General features: G+C 40.2%; 1 protein-coding gene across 21 annotated transcripts in view; it reads left to right on the forward strand.

The window, feature by feature from the left end:
* Positions 1–25,276, forward strand: part of TMEM229B (transmembrane protein 229B) — a 79,587-nt gene that overhangs the window by 37,958 nt on the left and 16,353 nt on the right. For 5 of the 21 annotated variants that reach the window (XM_061611094.1, XM_061611089.1, XM_061611088.1 and 2 more), the window contains one exon: positions 24,065–24,288. The exons of 5 other annotated variants lie outside the window; for them this stretch is intronic. In XM_061611094.1, coding sequence (XP_061467078.1) covers positions 24,263–24,288 — 26 coding nt within the window. In that variant the 5' untranslated portion in view covers positions 24,065–24,262. Of the gene's footprint in view, positions 1–9,335; positions 9,478–22,395; positions 22,435–23,624; positions 23,722–24,064; positions 24,289–25,276 lie in introns of those variants that run through there. 11 more of the 21 variants (XM_061611101.1, XM_061611098.1, XM_061611095.1 and 8 more) reach the window with 7 other exon arrangements.

Genomic DNA, 25,276 nt, shown 5'->3' on the forward strand with positions numbered 1-25,276 from the left:
CTGATTGGAAACCAAGGCAGCTCACAACAAGAAATAAATCCATTTAAAATTCAATAACCATAAATCAAGTATAAAACAGTTGCAAAACAGCTTCAAGTGACATTAATAGCTTGAATAGCTATTTAAGAGTAAAAGAAGGAAGGCAGAAACTATGTTTAGACAGAATTGGGCAATGTTTATTGAATACAGATGTAACAAAGCACATTCTTCATGTGATCCAAAATATTTGAAATTATATACAATGTAATACTTTTATTTTCTCTCTTTTTTATTAAATTTCTTTGTAAATATGTTTGGGTTTGCTTTTTTTTTACAAAACTGAGTAAAAATTCTACATAATAATACAATATAATGATTAAGGCTTCAGTCCTATACCTACTTATGTAGGAGTAAACTCAATTAAATGCAATGGGAGTATGCATGAGCATCATACTGTTCACTTTGAAAGGGATTGAACTTTTGCTAATGACCTGTTTAAATAATTACAAAAGGCTCAGAGTGGCCTTACAAAATATTCACCATTGCTGCCTCCCTGTTGTCCTGCTTCCAAACTCAAGAACATATTTTTGGGGAGAAGAAGGTGAAGACTTTTCCTCTTTCAACAAGCTTTTTAAGTGGAGAGCTATCCCAGTCTGCGTCTGTGTTATAATTGCTTGTTAATGTGTGTTTTTTTAATAATATATTTTTAACCCTTTTTTAAAAGATGTTTTTAAAGCTTTTTTTAAAAAAAATGTTTTTAATGTTGTTTAGTTTTAATGTATTTTAAGGTCTGTTTTGATTATGTTTTAAAGTGTTTTTAGCGTTTCTGTTTGCTGCCCTGGGCTCCTGCTGGGAGGAAGGGCGGGATATAAATAAATAAATAAGATGGTGGCTAGGGATGGACAGATCTCTCAATGTTGGTTCTCTCAGTTTTTCATTTTCCCAGTCTTAAATTCAGTTCTCCACATTTCAGCAGCAATTTGCGATTTAAAAAAAAACCTCATGGAAATTCTTTTAGTGTGAATTTCTCCTAATAAATACATTTTTGTAGGGAGTTTTGACTAATGGTACACATTTTTGCAAGCCATTTCTCATCATAGAATGCATTTTGGCATGTTATTTTCACTCACATATATTTATTTTTGTGCACACTTTCCCCTAACGTATGCATTTTTGTAAAAATTGGTTGGCGAACTCCATTGCAAAATTCAAATAAGTGTGAATTTCAAAGGACAGATGTATTTTGGTTCTCATATTGTTTTGGAAAGTGCGAATTTGAAAATTCAGTTTGAAATGTGAACTGAATCAAAATTCTCACCCATCCCTAATAATGGCAGAGGTGGTGGTAGGTGTTCCCAGGGTCCCAGCACAGGATCCTTTCCCATAGGGAACCCTACTGGGAAACTCACTGCACTATGCAAGTCCTTTATGCTTGGGAGAGATGCTCAAAGGGGAAAGCAGAGGAGGTGGCCCTCGAGTGAGGCAAGCTCAATGCTGCTTGAAGCAGGCTATGACCAGGGCTATGCTGAGCTTCATCCTTCCCACAAGCATTTGAGCAGGAGTGCTCACTTTTGCAAATGCCCCTGCTCAGATGCTCACAACATGGCTAATTTTGAGTGAATATGTATACGACTGCAATGCAAATTAATTGCTATTAAAAGTTTATGCAGATAGGATGGAGTGACCAGGTATCTAAAATAGTCATAAACAGTTTTTCTCCAGGAGATGGAAAATAAAGACACAATATAGCTAATGTTGTGCCATAAATGTCTATTCTGTGATACACTGGCCTGGTTCACATGTCGCAGTAAACCAAACTATGGCTTACCAGACAGCACAAATGTACTGGCTCACAGAGAGGAGCTTGCACCTACTTTGCTTTGGCTTAGTGCGTCACCTGAACCTGGGATCGTGATTAAGCTATCTCCTCCTTAACCATGATGTGTAACCAAGATCAAACCTTGGCTACAGATGATGATGGAGAAGGACAGAGCTTCAGATGACATGCAAAACTGAACTTTGGCTTGGCTGCTGTGCTGAGCTAAAAGGATCAGGGAGAACTAAAGCAACAGCAATCTCCTCCCCGGGAGCCAGCACGTTCACGCTAAACCACAGTTTGGCTAAGTGGGGGGGAAAGTCTGCTCTAAAAGTCCTATTCCCCCCCCCCCCTCTCATATAATTTTTATCCTCTCTGGTTTTGAGCTTTTCATGAGATATGGCCCTCAGGGCAAATTGAAAATGAGGATTAAAAAAAGTAAAGAAACAACTTGATGTCTTGAGAGGCTTAGTTAGGACTATTATAATTATTTCTGTGGTTTTTTTATTGTAAAGAAGAAAGAGAGGTTTAATAATGGTGCAGGATCTGAGGCAAATTTCTGAGAAAATATAGCAGATTTTGGGAGCAGGGGGGATTGGATTATATATCCTGCTTTTGCTAATGTGAAGCCAGGATGTTATCCCTACAGATAGTTATGATGCTTCAGCTCTGCAGATATGCTCTAGGCATGCATGCATAAACTATTATACACTAATCTACTATACTTTATTTATTAACTTAAACTATGTATGCCTCATCACCTTCCAACTATGGTTCTTAAAGCAGCTATATATTTTTGCTCTCCTATTTATTTACACGTTTATCTATTTTTGGCTTTATATGTGCTCTGTGCTTGCTTATAGTACTTACAGTACTGAGATTTATTTGCACACATTTCAATCCTGCTCACACCCTTAGCATTTGGGGTAAGTGACAATGCTCAATGCAGTCTCAACTTAATTAGCACGTACTGGTGAAATTGCAAGCATCCAGCCTGGCTTCAGCCTCATATATCATAGATTATACAACCTAGCCATTAACCATCTCACCACGAATGCAATCATATATCAATAACCAGAGCACTAGTTTAATGCAGTCTTCCCCAGCTTGGCATCCTCCAGCTGTCTTGGACTACAACTCCCAACAATGCTGGCTGGAGGTGATGGGAGTCTGTAGTCCAAAGCAGCAGAAGGGTGCCAGGTTGTTTAGTCCATGACTGTGATTGTAAGGCACACTTAGCTTCCACTGTGGCATCTAGTGTTTCCCCTAAGAATCCAGAGGTCCATAGCATGGTACAATCAACCAAAGGGTGGATGATGTGCATTTGCCATTCTGTGATCTCACACAAGTCTTGTGCAAATGCAGCATATGAATTCAGCATTCTGAGGCTGCAGTCCTACACACTTAGGCCCACTGAACTCAATGGGATTTACTTCTGAGTAGATATATAGGATTGTACTGTAAGGGTAATATTCAACTAAGACCCACTCAGAGTAGACCCACTGAAATTAATTAACCTACGTTAGTCATGTCCATTAACTTTAATGGGTCTAGTCTGAGTAGGACTAGTACTGAATGCGACCCTAAGTTTCTCCACTTTAGAAGCAAGCTTCTATCTAGACCTTATAGCTGTGAAGAGCAATAGCATGTAAATTCTCAGAAACTGGGGGAGGGTGCTAAATAGACTTCCATACCCTCCATAGTAACTTCCCCATGATTACTTGAAGAAGAGAAATAAAGTAGGAAATATGCAAACTGGCTACATTGGCATTATGTGCGCAGGCTACAGGGTTCAGCTTCTCTTGGTGCAGAATTTGAGTGGTCTTAGCAGAATGAATCTTCCAGGAGATAATTTATTATACAGTCTTGCCTAAGGTGTCATCATTTCCTGTCCATGACAGGTGGCCTAGTATTGGCAGAATCTGTTTTGAATAAGCTGTTGCCCGTTCTGATGTTGAATGGCATTTGTATCTGAAGAGCAATGTTGATTTTATTAGATAAATAATAAAATAGCACTTGCATAATTTGTGTAATTTGCTTAATCCTGTTTATTGTGAATTTGCTGTGTAACTTCTACACAGGAAGAAACCTGTTTTACATAACTTACATGCCAGACATACATATGTAGTCTTTATTTGCCTACACACTAATATCAGATATTTGCATTCAGCTGGAGTTGAAGTTTTCAAACTGAAGACCTTTTCTTGCCTGCATGTGTTGGGCATGGAATGCTGGCTGTACTTCTGGACATTTGTTATTCCATTGCCCTCTGGAATAGACAGTCGTCTTGTGTATTTGTTTGTGCTTGTTTATAACTGATATAATGGATGTAATGAGTCCTTTTTGTAAAAAGAGTATTTAATTATTTCCAGCAAACTGATTACATACTTGATGAGAGGTCGCTATGGTGCAGTAGTATCCCTCTGCTAAAGTGGCACTTTTTAGAGGAGGTAACAGGAGAGATAATAACAGCGTCGGCCTTTCTGAAACAGGTTTAGAGAAGGGCAACAAGGATGATCAAGGGACTGGAAACAAAGCTCTATGAGGAGAGACTGAAAGAACTGGGCATGTTTAGCATGGAGATGAGAAGACTGGTTATATTATAGCACTCTTCAAGAAGCTAAATGAATTTTTCCGCATCTGTCTTCACAGTAGAGGATATAAGGCAGATCCCTAAACCTGAACTAACATTTGCAGGAAGGGAGTCTGATGAATTGAGACAAATAGTGGTGATGAGAGATGAAGTTCTAAGCTTATTAGACAAAATAAAAACTGACAAATCACTGGGTCCAGATGGCATCCACCCAAGAGTTCTCAAAGAACTCAACTGTGAAATTGCAGATCTTCTACCAAAAATATGTAACTTGTCCCTCAGATCTGCCTCCATACCTGTGTACTGGAAAGTGGACAATGTAACACCAATCTTTTAAAAAGGGATCCAGGGGGGATCCAGGAAATTACAGGCCAGTTAGCTTAACTTCTATCACAGAAAAAATTGTAGAAAGTATTATTAAAGACAAATTAAGCATGTAGAAGAACAAGTCCTCCTGAAGCAGAGCCAGCATGGCTTCTGCAAGAGAAGGTCCTGTCTCATTAACCTATTAGAATTCTTTGAGAGTGTCAACAAGACAAGTCTGATATCGACAGAGGTGGTCCAGTGGACATGGTGTACTTAGACTTTCAAAAAGCTTTCGATAAGTTACTTCACCAAAGACTACTGAGTAAGTTTAGCAGTCATGGAATAAGAAGAAAGGTCCTCTTTTGGATTAGGAATTGGTTAAGTAGCAGGAAGCAGAGAGAAGGAATTAATGGACAGTTCTCCCAATGGAGGGCTGTAGAAAGTGGAGTCCCCCAAAGATCAGTATTGGGACCTCTGCTTTTTAACTTGTTCATAAACAATCTAGAGTTAGGGTTCAGCAGTGAGGCGGTCAAGTTTGCTGATGATACTAAATTGTTCAGGGTTGTTAAAACAAAAAGGGATTGTGAAGAGCTCCAAAAAGATCCCTCCAAACTGAGTGAATGGACGGTAAAATGGCAAATGAAATTCAATGTAAAGAAGTGTTCAGTTATGCACATTGGAACAAAAAATCTTAATTTAACATGTACACTCATGGAGTCTGGTGGTGACTGACCAGGAACAAGACCTTGGAGTCGTAGTGGACAGCTTGATGAAGATGTTGACCCAGTGTGTGGCAGCTGTGAAAAAGGCAAATTCCATGCTAGGGATCATTAGGAAAGGAACTGAAAATAACACTACTGATACCATAATGCCATTGTATAAATCTATGGTACAGCCACATTTGTTTTTTTTTATCATTAATTTTTATTCAAATTTTCAAAGACAAGAAACAAAACAAAACAAAAACAACCAAACAATAAAATAAAATGTTGACTTCCGATTTGTCGCAGATCATTTATAGGTCTACAACATATAACAATCCTATCTCTAAAATTATATTATAAAATCACTTTCCTCCAGTAGTTATCTTAATTAATCATCAAATCTCATAAACATTATTTTATTCTTTCCACAAAAAGTCCAAGAGAGGTTTCAATTCCTTGAGAGATATATCTTTCAATTTTTCTCCAAATAAACATATCGCTTAATCCATCTAATTCAAATCTGTTAGGCCCAATAATTTCAATAGCCATTCTTCCATTATCTATATTAATTCCATCTTCCATCTTCAATAATCCTGTTAAGTCCAGTAATTTCAGTAGCCATTCTTCCGTTATCAGTATCCCATAATAATCTTGTTGTCATAGCCATAGTCCAAGTAAACATATCAATTAATCCATCTCGTCAAATCTGTTAAGTCCAATAATTTCCATAACCATTCTTCCATTATCAATATTAATTCCATCTTCCATCTTCAATAGTCCTGTTAAATCCAGTGGTTTCAGTATCCATTCATCCATTATCAGTATCCCATGATGATCTTGCTGTCATAGCCATAGTCATATAACAAGAGTCTGATGGGAATTTCCCCCATCACAAATATGTCCTTGCCATCAATTCTGAATATGTTGTTGAAATATTGTTGTAAAGTCACATCTCTGCTCTGGGTGCATCTCTGCTCTGTCACATATTTGTAGTTAATTCCATAACTTTTTTCTATGTCAAGCCCCATCACATCATTCCAGTCAAGAATTCTGAATATGTTGCTGAAATATTGCTGCAAAGTTATATCTCTGTTCTTCTTTTTTACAAAATGCACTGGCTCATTTCTTAAGAGTTTCTCCACTGTCACATATCTGTAGCCAACTCCATAGATTTTTTCTATGTCAAACTCCATCACATCATTCCAGTCCAGAAAATTATCCAAGACATTGATAACTTTACAACCAAAATCTTCATTAATTTCTTCAGAGACAACGTTGAATTCCAAACAGTAAACTTTATTTCTAACATCCATAAACTCCAAATCTTTTTCCAGTTTCACATTTGTTCCAATCTCCAGGGCTTGTAGCTTCCCTATCCCATCAAACTCCTCTCTCACAAAATCCATTGTTTCTTTAAGCTCCTGCGTCATTTTGTTAAATTCAATTTTCATCTCCTGTCTACCCTGTCTCAGGGTTTGTTTCGTTATCTCAATCTCACCCATTATTTTCTGAAACATAATTTCTTCCATGGTCTGAATCACTTTCCTGGTTGTCTTTCTTAAAACCACAGAAACAAAAATTATTTCAGCCACAATTGGGTTAATGTTCCAGGCTTGCTTATATCAGTGTAGACAATACAGCCTGCCTTATCTCTATGTATTCAGGAATACAAAAACAAACTTAGTTCCCAACATCAAATCAATTAGTGGCGTCGTGAATAAGCAGATTCGTCAAAATAAAATAGACTCAAAAAAAAGTTTTTGTTCCCCCCTCCTCGAAATAGAAATCCCTCTTCCGTTGGTATCTTTAGAATGCACCTCCAGGACAGCTTTTTGCGATAAAAACAAAGATAAGCTTTTTCGATTTCTTTCCTCCTTAATTTCGTTAGTGAAAGAGAAAAGCCAAAAACTCACCTAGGAATTCTTCACAGCTGATTCATTGACAAAACTCTTTTTTGCTACACCAATTTAAACCAAGTGAAAAAAGAAAATAGAAAGAAGGATGCTTATCTGCCTGTTGAAGTCCGTTTTCTTTAAAGAAAAGATAAACATGTCGCTGTAATCAGCAAGAGCTTGATGAAAGTCCATCCGGCATTGCAGTTTGAACTTTCTCTCATAAATAAATGAAATCCAGTCCTCCCCACAAAAACAGGCTTTGTGGTTAATCTCACGTTTCTCCCTGACCGGGAGAAAATCTTTATCAGTCAAAAAGAGCGTTGTGACTGATTTTAAAGCTGAAAAAGCTTCTTCGGAGACAAGAGCTCGTCTCAGAGGCAGCACAGGCAAAGCAACCCTTCCCGGAAGTCCCGGTGCAGCCACATTTGGAAAACTGTGTATAGTTCTGGTTGCCTCACCTCAAAAAGGATATTGTAGAATTGGAAAAGTTTCAGAAAAGGGCAACTAGAATGATCAAGGGGATGGAGTGACTCCCTTATGAAGAAAGGTTGTAGCATTTGGGGCCTTTTAGTTTAGAGAAAAGGAGAGTCAGAGGCAACATGATAGAAGTGTATAAAATTCTGCATGGCATGGAAAAAGTAGATAGAGAAACATTTTTCAGTCTCATAACATTAGAACTCGTGGACAGTCAATGAAGCTAAATGTTGAAAGATTCAGGACAGAAAAAAGGAAGTACTTCTTCATGCAGCACATAGTTAAAACTAGGGAATTCATTCCCTCAAGAGGCAGTGATGGCCACCAACTTGAATGGCTTTAAAGAAGATTAGACAAATTCATGGAGGATAAGGCTATCAATGGCTACTGGCCATAATGGCTGTGCTCTGCCACCATAGTCATATGCAGTATGCTTCTGAAAACCAGTTGCTGGTAGCAGCAGGAGGGAAGAGTGTTCTTGCACTCAAGTCCTGCTTGCAAGCTTCCCTTGGGCATCTGGTTAGCCACTGTGAGAACAGGATGTTGGACTAGATGGGCTACTGGCCACTGGCCTGACCCAGCAGCCTCTTCTTATATTCTTACTTGAAAGGTTGCCACACAGAGGAGGGCCAGGATCTCTTCTCAATCATCCCAGAGCGTTGGACATGGAATAATGGGCTCAAGTTACAGGAAGCCAGATTTCAACTGAACACCAGGAAAAACGTGCTAACTGTTAGAGCAGTATGACAATGGAACCAAGCACCTAGGGAGGTGGTGGGTTCTCCAGCACTGGAGTTATTGAAGAGGCAGCTGGACACCACCTGTCAGGTATGCTTTAAGATGGATTCCTGCATTTAGCAGGGGGTTGGACTTGATGGCCTTACAGGATCCTTCCAACTCTTCCGTTCTATGATTCTATGAAAACAACAAAAAGTCATCATAAAACCATCAGTGGGAGAGGGAATGATGACCCACCTCCTCAGCTAATCTACATGGATCAGCTGAGGAGGAAGGACTATGTCCCTGCGTGTCTGTCTGTCTGTGTGCTGTGTGCGCACAAGAGTGTGGTCACACCCACTTTTGGCCACTCCCACCCCTGGCATTGGACAAGAGTGAATGCAGCTCTCAGACCAAAAAAGGCTAAAAGGTTAGCCACCCCATACTACTCCCTATGAATTTCAATTCAGTGACGGAGATGAATTAGTGATGGAGGCTCTAGTGGCGTTCATATTGATCAAGGGGCATCTCTAAGCACTGTGTATATTTGTGTCATTATGGCAACTTGCTTCTTCCAACAAGAGTGCTACACAGCTGTCTTTTTTCTTCTTCCTGCAGGCTTCATGGATCTAATTTTGCATGTCCCTTGTAAATGTGGACAGACGAGACCCTCCACCTCCATCTAATGGAGAGGATGTAGCAGGTGTCTCATATTTTTCCTATGTTCTTTTTTTTTTTGAGATTCACGGTCTGTACAGCGACCTGTAAACATGACTACAGCTGCCAGAGGGCTTTGCAAACAGGAAGTGGGCTTCACACAACTTCCTTTTGAGACTGAAGTACTGGGTTTCTGTAAGCTGCTGAGTGTAGCATTCACTCGGCAGGAGAGAGCTCACTGTGCCTCTTATCCAAGGGTGAGCAGACTGAATAGGATTTTATTTCACAAGTACTGTAAGACACAGAGAGCCTCTCCAAGAAATGAGCTATTGCAAGGTAATGTAACTCTCTTTGCTCTCCATATGGTTTACATTTGAAACTTTGCCCCAAGCAAAGATCATCAGGCACCAGGATGACTGGTTTACTCAAATTCACTTTTGGCTGCTTTGTGTCCTACTGTGATAAGAGGATCCAAATGCCAAGGACTGGCTTTGTGGGAAGGGAATTTTGTGCTGGCTATTTTGTTAACTCTAAGGATTCTTGTGCTGAGTTTCTATTCAGCAGAATGAAAGAATTGGCAATGATGGCAAAACCCTCCCTGCTTCCCCATATATCAAAGCAATAACTCTGGAGTCAACACAGCTCCAGGAAGATAAAATTCAGCCTCAGTATAGCAAATATTTGTCTCTGAGATTTAAAAAACAAAGGCAAATTAGACAATGTTGAGGATAGTGTCACATTGGGGATAATTATCCATTCCTTCTGTCTGTAAGGGGCAGGTTACTTTTATCCTGGGCTGATATGTGTGACTTTTGTCTCTGTGGTGGCACTGTAAGTCAGAGCTAGTGGTTAAGGACCTTTTATTTTCACACTTACTTACTCATTTGTTGCAAGGCATTGGGATACCATCCCCCCAGGCAGCACTTCTGATGCGTAATGAGGTATTGTAGCTGGAACAAAATGTGGCCGTCTGGATGCTGGTGGGGGCCAGAAAGTCTGAAAACATAACTCTAAATTTGCACCAGCTGTACTGGCTGCCAGTAAGCTTCTGGCTCCAAGTCAAAGTGCTGGTCTTAGCCTTTAAGTCCACTTGAGACCAAGTGATTTGAAGGACCACCTTTATCCTTACAGTCTTGCCAATACACTTAAGATCTACTTTGGGGTCCTTCTTCTAAAAAGAAGGATCCCTAAAGATTAGATAGATTGCCATTAACAAAACATAGGACCTTAACGGTGGCCCCAGCACTGTGAAACTGCCTTCCTGTTGGTTTGCAACTTGTGCTGATATAGCTATTATATCTTTATACAGGCGGGCCCTGCTTATACTGCAGGTTCTGTTCCGGACTGCCGCCGTAAAGTGGAACCCATTGAGTATAATGGGGCGCGTCATGCGAAAATGCCGCAAAAACGGCTTTAAAACGGGGAATTTCCCCTAATTGAAAGCCACTGCATTAGCGGAATGCCGGAATGCGAAGCGCCGGGGCCGTACTGTATCTTGCCTTGCTCTTGTTTGTATGTTGGTTTTTGAGGATGTAACTGTAAGAAGCAGCTAAAATACAATTGTTGCTGTTGCTGGATTTTACAATTCCTTGCTGTATTACAGTGCAGAAGTACATATATGCCTTGAACAATCATACTAGGATAAAATGCAGCAAGGTTACATCTCTTTTCCTTGTCACAGTCCCACAACACCATAGTCCTTTTACTTTTCTTCAACAAATGTGTAGCTCTTTTCAAGGCTGTGTGCTCCCCCTCTCCAGCATTGGAGTACACATTTCAGCTGAGTCCAGCTTGATGTGGCAAACAGTTCCATTTGCTACTTTGCAGCAAAGCTACTGCTCCTTTGCCTTATGTGGAATTAAGATCTTGCGCAAGCGATGCTAGATTGATGTCAATAGAAAAATAATACTGTGAGAACAGTTTAAAAAAAACTCCTCTAGAAACACCTCTTGTATTTTGACTTGACAAATAAAAACTTTACATTTCCTAGATTTATAATGTTAGGCCTGAAGATAATTGTAGATTCATTCCAAGAACATTGTATACCAGGTCATTGATATAAACTCTGCCAAAAAATATAAAGCTGTTTTAACACTTTTTTTTTACAAGAGGATGAATGGAAAATTAGTATTTATTTGTGAGTCACCTGCATAATGGATCAGTAACATGATGTCCCTTAAAACATCTCGCTCTGTTAGGAAGAAATGCTCATTCTAACAAGAAGATGGATGACATCATTCAGGAGACTTCAGTTTTGTAGAATACCAGTTAACTAGACTGTTAAGGCTGACAAGACAAGTCTACTTTTGCAGTATTCATACCTGGGCCTATAGCTTGTTGACAGAGCACGTGTTTCGCATGCACATGGCCTCAGGTTCAATCCTTGGTATCACCAGTTAAACTGAACAGTTAAACTGTTAAAAGAATCTTAGATGACAGGGCTGGCAAGAGACCCCTGTCAGAAATGTTGGAGAATTGCTGCCAGTTAGTCTGTATAGTGGGCATGGGGAAACTGTGGTTCTCCAGATGACTCCCATGACCATTGGCTAAGCTGGCTGGGCTGATGAGAGATGGAATCCAACAACATCTGGAGAGCCACAGGTTCCCCACCCAATATATAGACATAAGCTACATGGACCAGTGATCGATATGACCAAGGACAGTAATATTCAGATCAATAATTTTTTTTATTTACAGATTTTATATGAGGATTTTTACCAAGCTGACTTTTCCCTCTTAGTTACATAGGGAGATTCACATGCCAAAGTTTAAGAAGTGGGCAAATGCAACCTAGATTTTATCATAACAAGATGTTCCTATTCTCAGAGGAGGAGCAGATATGTAAAGGCTGGAATACAGGACAGTGTCATCACAACTGACATAGTTGCAAATAAACAGGGATAGCTACATGGCATCACATTGAAAATGCTTTAGCCAATCTTAGTCCTATGCTGAATTCTGAAAACAGTTGTCCTTAAAATCTTAATGTATCCATTCCTAACCCATATCTAAATCTTAGGACCAAGTTAGATGAGATGCCATTCCTGCAATGAGTAATTGCGTGAATGGCTTTTTAATAGTAAATTGCAGGTGTGGGTCCACCAATCTGGACTGAAACATTGGCATGGCTGATAAAGAGACCGTAACCCTTTGCCCTCCCCCCACACCTGCTATTTATATTGGGGCAGGAATCACCCCCCCTTCACTCCAATGGCCATCAGCAAGACTTGGGGACTGTCCAGCAGCAATACTACAACTAAAAGTGCATTCTGAGTGGTTCACTTAAATTTTGGTAATCTTATTTTTGCTAATTAATTTATAAAATGGAACTGTTTTTTGTTTTTGTTTTTTTTGGTATATCCATAAGTTTATTACGTCTCTCTTCCAATGCATCGAAAATGATGTATGTTATCTTTTTATGTTATACATATGTTCGTCCTCTGACCTGGGTTGGGATAGTTGTTGTTTGTTTATGTTGATATGTGTTGTTTTGTTATTATAAATATTTTTTTAAAAAAATGAAAGACCCAGTCCTGGGCTCAGAAAGAAAATAAATATCTGGTCCTCTTCAAAGTAAAATAAAAATAAAAAAATAAAAGTGCATTGTGAGCAGACAGTGACCTTTTCTTTTTCTTCTATAGCTGGAAATATATTTTAAAGGCACAAATCAATTGCCCCTACAATTGGCCATGCAAAGTTGATATGGTTAAGGGAAACGCAGTGGCCTGGAGTCTTTTCTGACTTGTGCATCAGGATTAATAAATGTAAATGTACTGCCTTCAAGTCGATTCCGACTTATGGCAACCCTATGAATAGGGTTTTCGTGAGGCTGAGAGGAAGCGACTGGCCCAAGGTCACCCAGTGAGCTTCATGGCTATGTGGGGATTCAAACCCTGGTCTCCCAGGTCGTAGTCCAACACCTTAACCACTACACCACACATCAGCATTAAAATTGCCAATTAAACTTAAGCTGCAAAATGTTACATGCGATAGGAATAAAAAGAAAAAAAAGAGCAGCTCAGTTAACTTGTATTCAGCAGCTGGAAAGTGTTGTTTTGACTCATGAATGGCACATATTAGAGCTGGATTAATCAGAGATAATCAATGGGAGATTTTCAGTTTTGGATAAGTCGCCATAGCAGCTGCCCTTTTAATTTTGGAACAAGACAAAATCTGTCCATTTCCTTTGAGACTGGCTTTTCCTTAAAGACATGCCGACATTTCTGCTCGGTTTGGAAATGCACTGAGATGGAAATTTAAAACCAGGGTTGACTGAGGACCTTGATGAAATTATTGATGGCTCTTTGGGACAGCTGGTCCAAATATCTGTCATCAAGTGCCCTGGAGGCAAGACAGTGTGTCCTGTGGCTTCAGTCTTTAACAGAAACAGCCAGTGTATGCAATGGCGCCTATACCTTGAGCAGAGAGTGCAAATGGGGACTCCTTGCTATGAAGTAGCGGCAAAGTTCAATATCCCATTACGAGAGATGGGGTGTGTAGGTGCTGAATCTCAAAAGACTTGTGATGGGCCTCATATTGCATCCTCCTGCTCAACCCTTAAGTGTGAGTACTGATTGTGAAAAAACTGCCAGAGCAGCAGATATCACAGAAGTTGAGCTCTGTGTGTGTGAATCTTACCTGAAGCAGTACACCTTTTTCCTGGATATAATCACACTAAGACATCAGACTTAGGAAAATAAGACAGCTTAGTTTACAAGTTTATTACAGGAAATACATACTTAATAGTATAGAGTTCCTAGTTCTAGCTACCTTAAGTTGGAGATTCAAAGAGCCAAGCTTGCTCTTTGATCTCTGCTGCTGGAAAGGAAAGATGTCTCCTCTCCCAAAGTCAGACAAAGAAGAAGTAGGAAGTAGGAAAATGAGGACAGTAAGCTGCAGAGTATCAGTTTTCAGTTGAAGGAAGGTCAGAACAGATTAGGTCAGAAAGACAATCTAGGAAGCTTGGAGCTTCCTCTCTTTATCTACTTTATCTCCTGCAAACATTCCCAAGCTGAGTTGCCTCCCAACATATTATGCAGACTTAACTGCATCTGCACATGCAGCAGGGCACTGATCCACTCAGAGTCACTTTTTATTACTTAAGATGCTCTGGTATCTGGAATATCCTGTACTGAAAACTGATTCTGGGCTGAGTCCTGGCACAAATTAACCCAGCCTTCAGTGACCTGGTGTCCTCCAGATGGTTTGGATGACAACTCCCAAGTTTGGAATTGTAGTCCAAAACAAAGGCTTGGTTAAGCCATAGGAGTACAGCTGATGTCAGCATGCATACACTGGGGGTTATGAATAGCTGAATTTTTGAGAACCTACATCTGCATGTATGTATTTCAGTTTAGAGTTGGGTGGAACAGCAGATGGCACAGAAGACAACTGCTCACAGATAGCCAACTATGAAAGGTGGTTCAGTCCTCTGAAGCAGAAGCTGTACTCATCATTAGCCCATCTGCTCTCTTTGCTTCTGCCGTATCTACAGGCACTTGTGTATTAGTGATACATCAACAAAAGAGCAATCACCGCCATCCTACTCAGCATGGTCCCAGCTGCTTAGATATTGACTGTGACTAAGGGGGTGGAGGTGGGATGGGGAATAGCTGTTGAACCTTCATGGTAATTCAAGATGGAAAAGCAACACAGCACATTTTGAATTAAGACTCTAAAACTGGCTGATGCTCATTGCATGATTTCATAGAGCAAAAGGACACCCAGAAAGCAATGGACCTCACCTTCTAGACAGATTCTTCCTTTGATCTATGTTGGTTCAGCCAGGATCAAACTCAGGATATATGACAATGGTGTAGGAAGATGTTTGGATCCAGTGAATGTTCTTACTGTGGGTCCCAGGAACTCATGCCTTTGCAGAGTATACTTCGAAATAAGCTCTATTGGACTGTTTGGTCCAATAAGCAAAGCATAGTCTATGGTTTGTGGTTTGTTCATGGTTCTCTAACTTCCAGCAAATGCCTTTAAGACATGGCTCAATGGCTGGAAGTCATCACTGACCATACAATATGTTTCCACTGCTAATGAAGCAGCCTGTAAACCACAGGTGTAAGGAGCATAATAATCCCCGTGGTAAGATAATTGCTGGAAACTAGAAAGAGAATGGCTTACTGCCAAGGAGACTCCTTTAGGGACCTCACTCTTCCTTCTTTGAACACTGTAGCTCATTTTAAGAAACAGGTCCAAACAGTGAGTATTCACCACAAGCGATGGAAGGCACCTTTCATATGGCAAAAGAGAGAGACTTGTGTTCTTAAGCATTTCAGACAAAAGAGGCATTAGGTAAGGATGGATGAGGGTGTTTCTGTGTGTTATTTTAAAAAACTGCATAAAAATTCATATTGTTTTTGGACATGTACACATTTCTGTAGGCATTTTACCCTAAAAATGCATTTTAGTAATTTTTTTTAAAAAATGAACTGCAAAATTTGGAGAACCACAAAAACTGAAGGATAACTGCATTTCAATACACATACTAGGTCTGGGAGGTTCAATGGACAAAATCCTCAACCGTCCATATCACAAGTGAATTTATTTGAAAGAAGGAAGCAGAAAGCGCTGAGCAATTGTTTTAATCACATTCTCTGCCATTGGTACATTCTCAACTGGTTGATACAAGTTTGTAAAATTTTATGCATTGATATTTATTTATATTTATTACATTAAATCCCACCTCTCCTCTCCTCCAAGGAGCTCAAGATGGCATTCATTTTATCCTCTTCCCATTTATCCTCATAACAACCCTGTCAGGTAGAGAAACTGTGACTGGCCCAAGGTCATCCAGTGAGCTGCACGGCTGGGCTGAGTGGGGATTTGTACCCTGATCTCCCAGTTCCTAGTCCAACACTCTAACCACTGTACCACACTGGCTCTCTGAATAGTGCTTCATCACTATATTTATTGAATCTTTCTAGAAGGTAGTATAAAAATGCACCCATAATGCCCTAGAAGAGGTTTATGTATCTATCTTAAGATACCTGTATGACCTGAGTTGGCTTTGTTCCCAGCTAGCAGCCCACAGTAAGACTTGGTGCCTCAATAATATGTACTAAAAGTGGGGTCTAATGGGATGATTCTCACATCAGCACATCCTCACATGCTGTTTTATGGCGATGTTGCATGGTGGCAAATAGTTGTGGTGACATAACCCTGGAGCAATGCCATGTTTCATCAAATGGCTATAAGAGTTGCCAGGGCTTCTCTTATCTTTGGTGACATTGGATAGGCTGTGGTTACTCATTGTGAGATACTCCCTGCGTTCTTAGCAGTTCCAGGGCTAAGCTCTAATTACATGTGGAATAGTTTCAGGGCCTGGGGCCTGACTCAGTTTGAACCCTATGAACACTCAGGCAGCAGTTCTTATGTCTCAGTCTAAGTGGCACCTCAGAAATTACAATGTTCTTACTTGGACTTTATCTCTGTGAAGAAAAGAAGCATTTGTGAAGCAGCCCTGGTCTTTTGTTTGCTTGTGCAGTGATTCTTGGGATAGGTATATAAGTTACTTATGCTGTCCTTTAGATCACTTGTGAATGCCTTTTTATTCATAGTCCTAGGAAAAGAGAGAACATCTATCATACTTTTTCAACTCCCAACCTTTTTCTCCTTATATTTAATCCAAATTAAGTTAAGAAAATACTATTTCTGTGGCTAGAAAAGAGTCTGCTACAGACAAAACTTGAGCCATCATTTCCACAAACTCGGAGCCAATGTACATGATCATGTGTGTTAACCATTTAATTGGGCAGATATTGAGATCAGCTGGCAACTTCTGATTGTGGAAACAGGGCAGGTCCACACAGCCTATTTATAAGGTGTGTGTGTGAAGCAGCATAGGCACTATAGTAGCTTCAAACATGCCAAGTTTCCTATATATAAAACATTTTAGGAAATAAAAATGTGAAGATTGTATTTAGATAAATCATGTGATAATTGCCTATGTCTAGTTCATTGCAGAGATAACTGGCTGTCATTTCCAAGCATGCATATGTCACATATACATCTAACAAAATAGAAATATGTGAATTTTGCATGTACCAATCTGTATGTCATTTGTAAACTTTTTCCTAAATGGAAGTATTTTCCCCATAGGAAATTGTCATGTTTTGAAATTAGACTAAAACTGCAGGAATTATGTCTGTCATAGTCTTTTTTCCACAGATTTGATAGATTCTCAAGGACACCTGATTTTCAGCATAAAAATATTTTGGTGATAATTTGTATCTTTTCAGTTCACTAATTGTCCTTTGTTAGTGTTAGGTCCAAACCCAACACGCAAGTCGCCCTGTCAACCCCAACTCGCTTATTACACCCGGGAAGAGTGCGGAGTTGAGTGCAAATGAACCCACTATCAGAGATCAAGTAACACGAGACAAAAACCTTTGCAAAGGGGACCCAATACTTACAAGCCGAAGCAGGCCAGCATGGGAACCTCGTTTATTGGTGTTCAAGGGTTTATATAGGCTTACCCCGAAGTTTACAATATCGGGTTCACGTCATAAGATACAAAAGAAGCAATTGCCAACTGTCATAGCTTTGGGGCATATGTAAGGAGGTAAAGGGGTACAGGGGGAAGGACAAAGTAGAAACATCAAGACTATCTCTTAGACTCTATGTCTGCATATTTCGCATGTCCTTGAGATAAGCACTATGCAGGAACAGACAAAGGCAACTATTGAGGGGAGGCCCAGCTGCAACCGGGCACCCCCTAAACTGGAGACAGACATGATATTACCCTGCTTACATATCAAAGGAGTATTACAAGTCAAGGATATGAGGGGCATTGGAATAGCGTTTGACATTTCTATGCAAGGCGCGTTTGTAACAATAAGCAAGGCCATAAGCAATAATGTGATACAGAAATGCATAGTAGGGAAGTTTCCAGCTTAAACCGGCTTTTATTATGCGAGCCACTGGAATGTAGGTAAGGGTCAGGTCACCAGGAAATAAACCGACATTTTATATCAAGAGTCATATAAAGGCCACTTTGGTTCTATTTCCCATGAAGCCCAAGCTGGTTTAGGTAAGACAAGTGAATTATAGTTTTACAGGCACTGGGGGTTTCAATTTATCCCTAACATTAGCTTTCTTATTATTTAGCTGTTACAGAAATATCAGGAGTAATCAAACTTCTATACATAATTTAAAAAAAAATGCATCCCAAAATAAAATGCAACTGCAGTTTATTGACTGACAGCAATATGCGGTTGTCCTTTATTTTCAGGGTTTTTTTAATCTGCTCTCCAGTTGGCAGGAAAGGAAATAGTGAACACAAGACTATTTTACATTTTTACTAATAAAATATTAATTTGCTAATATGTTTATAACAAAAGAAGTTTGGAAACACCATGGAGCAACAATCCATCTTTCTCTTACTTTCTAATATAGGGACCCTCTAAAAGAATATAAATTTTCTAACTTTACAGAATTAATAGATGGGCACCATCAATTGTCTTTACAGCATATCTTACATTCATGTAGTCATATACAGACAGCACTTTATATAGTTCTGTTAAATAGAAGCACATTTTTAATCCAACCTTTTATTTTTATTTTAAATCATTGTTAAACTTGGAGGTGAAGGTAAGGAAAGGAAGAGGATTAATGTGATGTTCATAAAAGAGGATATTGTTTTGTTTTAACAGGAGTCAATAGGACCACCTCACACTTGTCATGGCAAATACGCTTGCTGAAGCTAGATCATTGTTACAATGGACATTGGCTGGCTGTAGGTAGCTCTTTGGCAAATAGCAGCTTCCAGCATGCACCCCATCTGCTTTAAAACTCACATGTCTGAAACTCACATTTCTGCCACAAACACCAGTGTAGCCATGGCAAGCAACATTTCTATGTGATGTATGAAACAGCTCTTACGTTCTCAGAATAAACTGGAATTACTTGTATCCTGGAAAAGCATACAAAGCCCCTCTACAGGAATTCTGCTTGTGTGTGTAGAAGCATCATGACTGGGGGAATAAGTGTGCTCTGCCTCCTGTCACTATCCCCACAAATTGGAGAGTGGACTTGGAAGCAGAGAGACTCCTGTCTTCATAGTAGCTCGCTTGCTACTGGTTCAGTTCAGAGGAGGAATGGACAGATCAGGCTATTTCCGGTTCACTTCTGTTTTGTATGTGTTGTTTCATAAAGTCCATTCTGTTCTGTTTCTGCATTAATGTGCAGTTTTAAAAATCTGCATAGAAATTTGTATTTAAATATGTATTTTCTCACAGACCATGTGTTTCTGAATAAATTTTCTTTCTAAGAATGCAACATTTTTAAACTTATTTTAACCTAAAATATGTATTTTAATTCACAGTTTAGTACTTTTTTTGAGCCAAGAACCGCATCACACAATTTAGAGAAAAGCAAAAACTGAAGGATAACTACATTCTGATCCACATCTTAGTTCAGGAGGGGTGGATCAGGTCAGTTTGTATCAAGATTTGAAAAATATAAAAATGAAAAATTCCCCAACAGCCCTAGTTCAGAAGTGACGAGACTGAGGGCAGATATACCTGTGAGATACTGTTGCTGTTTCTTACCATACACACACATTCAGAGGAATACAGAAAATGCCTGTTATTCCAGTCAGATATACTTGTTTATTTATGAGCATGGCAAAATTAAATCAATCCAGTCCATTGCATTTTAAATTTCACTGGAGTATTGTGGAAGGTTAAGAAACATACGTAAAAGTTCCACTTCACATTTCAAGGCAGGGAGAAGATTTGCAGCAAGATTCAAAGTTATCTGCACAGAGGTCAAATTCCAGAAAGCAGCGTATTAAGAGGGATGGTTGTGGTTACTTTTAATACCTCATAAGATGTTGATGCTCCTGAGGAATGATCATGTGTGTCCTGTTCTGCTAGGGCTTAGGGCTCACCAGGGAAGTGGTGGCAGTTATCAAGGCCTCTTCCAGACAGACCCCTGGGCAGCTCCTAGTGGGCGCTGCTGGCTAAGCTATGGAAGGTGTTGTCTTAGCCAAGGACCAGAGTAATCTGAAGTCTTAGAAAGGCTGGTAGGTCTTTTCCTTTCAGAGGCTGTGCCCCCCCCCGTGACAGCTGTCTGTAATCCTTAAAGGGCCCATAGCTGATTCTGCAGTCACAGGGTAGCAGTAGCCACCTATGTCCTACTCAGAGTAGACCCACTGAAATTAAGGAACCTTGGTTAGTCACAGACATTAGGACTAGTGTTAGATACAACCCACAAGCTCCTGCATGGCTGTGGAGGAGAAACTACAGGGGAGTCATCCTTAGCCCCTGAGGTTGATGGGAGAATCAGGCTGGGATGGTGTAAATGGGGATGCTGAGGGCTCCACTCCCCCGAGTTGGGTGATGCATGAGTCATCCAAATATTAGTCCTATTCAAGGTGATACTGTGATGTGGGTGCAGGGGACGTGACAATATGTGGCTTGAAACTTATGGGTGTGAGGATTATCTCACCTGTTCTACATAAATTACACTCCTGTGCGTATAGTTTTATTTTTAACAGGCATTTTCAGGGGCTTTGATCACAGAGATGAGCCTTTGCACATACAGTTGTCCATGTGTAAAAACACAGTGGTTGTGTGAACAGGCTACAGAGTTCTTTCAATGCACAGAGTCTAGGATGCTCTCATTTTCTGTCACCGTTGTCAAAATCTCTTCTGGGGGTATTTTTTCATGAAGTCAGCAAATTCAGTATGAAACACAATGGCTTGGAACTTAACTAGGAATCAACTATAGGAAGGGCTCCTTCTGTTCATGAGTGGGACACAGATCCAGAGGATCCTGTTGGGAGAAAGTGGGAAGGAACAATTTTTGGCAATTTTTCCTCTTCTTGCAAGTCCCCTGCACCACCTCTCATGCTGCTCTGGAGGGTCTACTAAACATTTGGAGCAGATTTTTTGGGGGGGGGCACCATGGGCCTCAGGAGGAAATGGTAAAAGTTGCCTCCTGTCTGTTGGCAAGAGCTTCCCATTAGTGAAACTGCACTCATCAGTGGTGAAGCCATCCAGGATCCCATGGAGGATCTTAGACCCCTTGTTTTGTTGGGGCCGGGGTCCCTATGTCTTCGACATCCTTTTGTGCTGATGAGAGCCAATCAGAGTGAAAGAAGATGAGTCAGCCACTGAGAAGACCCTTCTCAGTAGCTAACACACTCCCCTTTCATTGGCTCTGTTGTTGAAGCTGGGAAAGGAAGGACTGAGGAGTGTGGAGGTGATGGAGAGCAAGAAAGGGAAAGTGGAAAAGGAGGTAAGGGAGGGGAAAACTTGGGATGAAGGGGGGCTCTCTCTGTCTCTTTTTCTGCTGCACGCCCTCCAGTTTGTTTGCTTGTTTGCTTGTTTGTTAGGAAGGGAGGGGGAAGATGTGTGGCTTTGTTCCAGCCCAAAGCCAGGAATAGTAGAGGCGAAGTAGGGAAAGAGAGCAAAAATACATTTGCGAGCAGGATGTTTGTGTGTGAGAGAGAGACAGAGAGATGATATTTCAGCTTTTAATTATGTTCTATATATTTGTGTTGTACATGGTACAGTGAAATGCAAATGAATACGCCTAAGAGTGTGTGTGTGTGTGGGGAGCCAACACCAGAGACTAGGATCAGGAATTTCCATGCTTAAGTTTCTTCCTAAAACTCATACCCTCTAAGTCTTAGTATGACAACCAAGAAGGGAAACTCAGCAAAGGAAGCTCCTTACCTCACAGCATTGTAGTACATTTGCCCATGTATGTACACAGAAAATAGTAGATCTAGTTGAAAAGTAACACATGGAAATTTGCATTGATCATTGCAATGTATCACTAAGGGAAAGTACTCCAAACAATGAGAATGAAAGGTCATTTTATTGTATAATCTTAGAAAGTTGATTAATCTTAGAAGGGGGCAGGGTGTGACTATAATGAAGGGACCCTGCACTTCTAAATTTGCAACTACACTACTGCAGGGGATGTGGCCACTAATGGAAGCCTAGCTGGGATCAAGCCAGTGATATTGGCACCTGCACGGCAGGGCAAGTTGGAACTGCTATGCTGAGAATGGTCTTGACTGTCACAGTATATGGGTTTAGGGGCAAGCATGAAAGAACATGCCTTCAAACCCACAATGACCTCCAGTTTCAAATGTAAGCATTGTTCTTAAGAGGTGTCTGTGTCATGATTTCAGTTTGTCCCATATGCCATTGCTTTTTTCCTTTTTAGATTCTGTGGGAATTCTGTGAGCCATTAGACTGCACATTTGTGAAACTTTCTCTGACTGCACATATTTTGGACTAAAACCTTTGTCAGCCCCAGCCAACCCAGGTGTGCTCATTGGGCTGATGGAAGTTGTAATGTGAAAACAATGAAGGGCACCAGATTGGGGAAGACTGCTTTAATTTATCATTTATTTCTTTATTTATTACATTTATATCCCACCTTTCCTCCAAGGAGCTCAAGGTGGTATACTTGGTTCTCCCCTCCTCATTTTATCCTCACATCAACCCTGTGAGGTAGGTTATACTGAGAGGCAGTGACTGGCCCACAGTCACCCAGTGAGCTTAATGGGGGACTGGGGATTTGAACCTGGGTCTCCCCAGTCATAATTCAACACTCTAACCATTGTACCACACTGGCTAATGCTTGTGCTACTGAGCTGCTTGCACTTTTGCTGAAAGTAATATTTGTCCTTGTACATCTAGTCAGGTTTTTTCAGACCATCCTTCTAGGCTGATCTCTTTTCTTGCCATATCCAAGGATCTCTAATTTCATTCATTCACTCATTTGATTTGTACCCTACTTTTTCCTCCAAAACAAATCCCCAAACAGCTGACACCATCATACAAACACAAATGTAATAATTTCATAACGCAAACACTGTGAAAAATTAGCTGGTTTTTTTAAAAAAATGCTACAATAAACCGATTGATAAACTACTTCAGTACTAAAAAAAACTAGTTTACAATTTAAAATTCATAAATGTATGCATAAACAAAGGGCTAATAAAATATAACCCATATTTTAGGCAAAAATATGTACTTTTATATCCCCATTCAAGCAGCCAATATACTAGACTATTCAGATGTACCATTAAAGGAGAGAAAGACTACTCTAGAGCCAGCAAAAGCCAAGAGAACTAGGCACAAGCAATTCACACTGTGGTAACTTCTTTTTATCACCATTCTTCACAATCTGTCTGCCAATTTTCTCTTCTCTTCCTTCTGCTTCTGTCATTCTATTCCTTCTCCATCTCTCTGTTGGTTCTCTTCTCATAAAACTTTGACAGACCTCCATCCTCTCCCCCTTTTTTATATAATGCATTTTTAGTTTCATGATTTTAGCTTCCACATTAATGTGCGCTATTCCCAAAGCAGTCACACTGATCTCAGATGGAAAATGATGGACATTTTCTTTTTCTACTGAAAGTTTTTATTCTTCCCAATCTTGATGGCTGCTTTTTCTTAAAGATGCACCTTAGAGGTCTTCTGACTTCTGTCTTTTCTTCTTCTATACAGTTGATGTCCTGCCGTTTCTTTGTTTCAGCAGTTTTAGGACTGGCTTTTTCCCCTCTCTGCATCTTCTACTGAAACCGTCATGATGGATTTTACCTAGGTTAGCGCTGTATTGGTGTTAATTAAATGTTTAGCAATGAAATATGTTTTCCATGTCAATATTTCCAACTATGGCCAGCTTTTAACAAAAGCATTTGACGAACTAAATCCAGGCTGCTTACAAAGCAGAGTACAAAATGTTCTGTGCAGATTTGCTCTAGAACATAATCCTTCTTGTGCCTTATTTGTGCTGTTCATAGGTGATGGTATTCTGCATGCTGCTAGTTGATGGAGGATTGATTTTTAAAGACAGACTAGTAGAACTGTTGTGTATTTTTAATGAAGAAAATTAAGCATTTTATTTTCCAAAAATCCACATTTTAAAACATTGTTTGAATTTACAGATGGCTTTAAATCCAGTTATAATTGCTGATATTCAAGAGTTTCCTGATTTGCTGCTGAGGTTTTTTCTTTGATTATTAAGTGTCTAAACACTCCTGATTCCAAGACTGTCTCTTCCCTTCAGTTATGATTTTTCCAAGAACTGTCCGACTCACCTGTTCGCCTTGGCACCTTCAGCATTTCAGCCCAGTTTTTCGAAAATGACTGCTAAGTTTGCATCTAAATGGTAACTTCCTACACTGTTGTTTACACAATAAACATGCATATTTCAAGGTTCATGGGCTTTTGCACAATAGACCCTGGCCAGTCCTTCATTTGGAATCAGCTGCTAACAACAATCCCACTTGTACAGTACTTGGTCAACAAGGAACAACCCTAATTCCTCATAGCTTCAGGTGTGCCTAATGACCATTTCTATCATCCCCAAACTCCTCTGTTTAATAATAATAATAATAATAATTTAATTTATGTGTCGCCTATCTGGCCAGTGGCCACTCTAGGCGACGTACAACTCAGTTACAATAAAATACATCATAATAATACAATACAAACGATAAAAATTATAAAACAATGACAGTTCAGAGTAATAGGCAATTAGTCATAGAGATTAACCCTCCCTGGAAGTCCCGAAGGCCTGTCTGAAAAGCCAGGTCTTCAAGGCCTGGCAGAATACATTCAGGGAAGGGGCATGCCGGAGATCATACGGGAGGGAGTTCCAGAGAGTGGGGGCCGCCACTGAGAATGCCCTCTCTCTAGTCCCCACCAACCTAGCTGTTTTAGTTGGCGGGACTGAGAGAAGGCCCTGTGTGGCTGATCTTGTCGGGCGGCATAATTGGTGGCATTGGCGGCGCTCCATCAGATAAGCTGGGCCGAGACCGTGTAGGGATTTAAAGGTTAATACCAACACCTTGAATTGGGCCCGGAAAACAACTGGAAGCCAGCGTAGATCGAACAACACTGGAGTGATGTGCTCCCGGCGACGACAATTTGTAAGTAGTCGAGCCGCCGCATTTTGTATAAGTTGTAGTTTCCGGACCGTTTTCAAGGGTAGCCCCACGTAGAGCGCATTACAGTAATCCAAACGAGAGGTGACCAGGGCATGTACCACCAATGGGAGCTGATGAACAGGAAGGTAGGGTTGCAGTCTACGTATGAGGTGTAATTGATACCAAGCTGCCCGGCTCACTGCCGAGATCTGAGCCTCCATGGACAGC

Source organism: Rhineura floridana, chromosome 2 (assembly GCF_030035675.1).
Source record: "Rhineura floridana isolate rRhiFlo1 chromosome 2, rRhiFlo1.hap2, whole genome shotgun sequence".
NCBI classification, from domain to species: domain Eukaryota; kingdom Metazoa; phylum Chordata; class Lepidosauria; order Squamata; family Rhineuridae; genus Rhineura; species Rhineura floridana.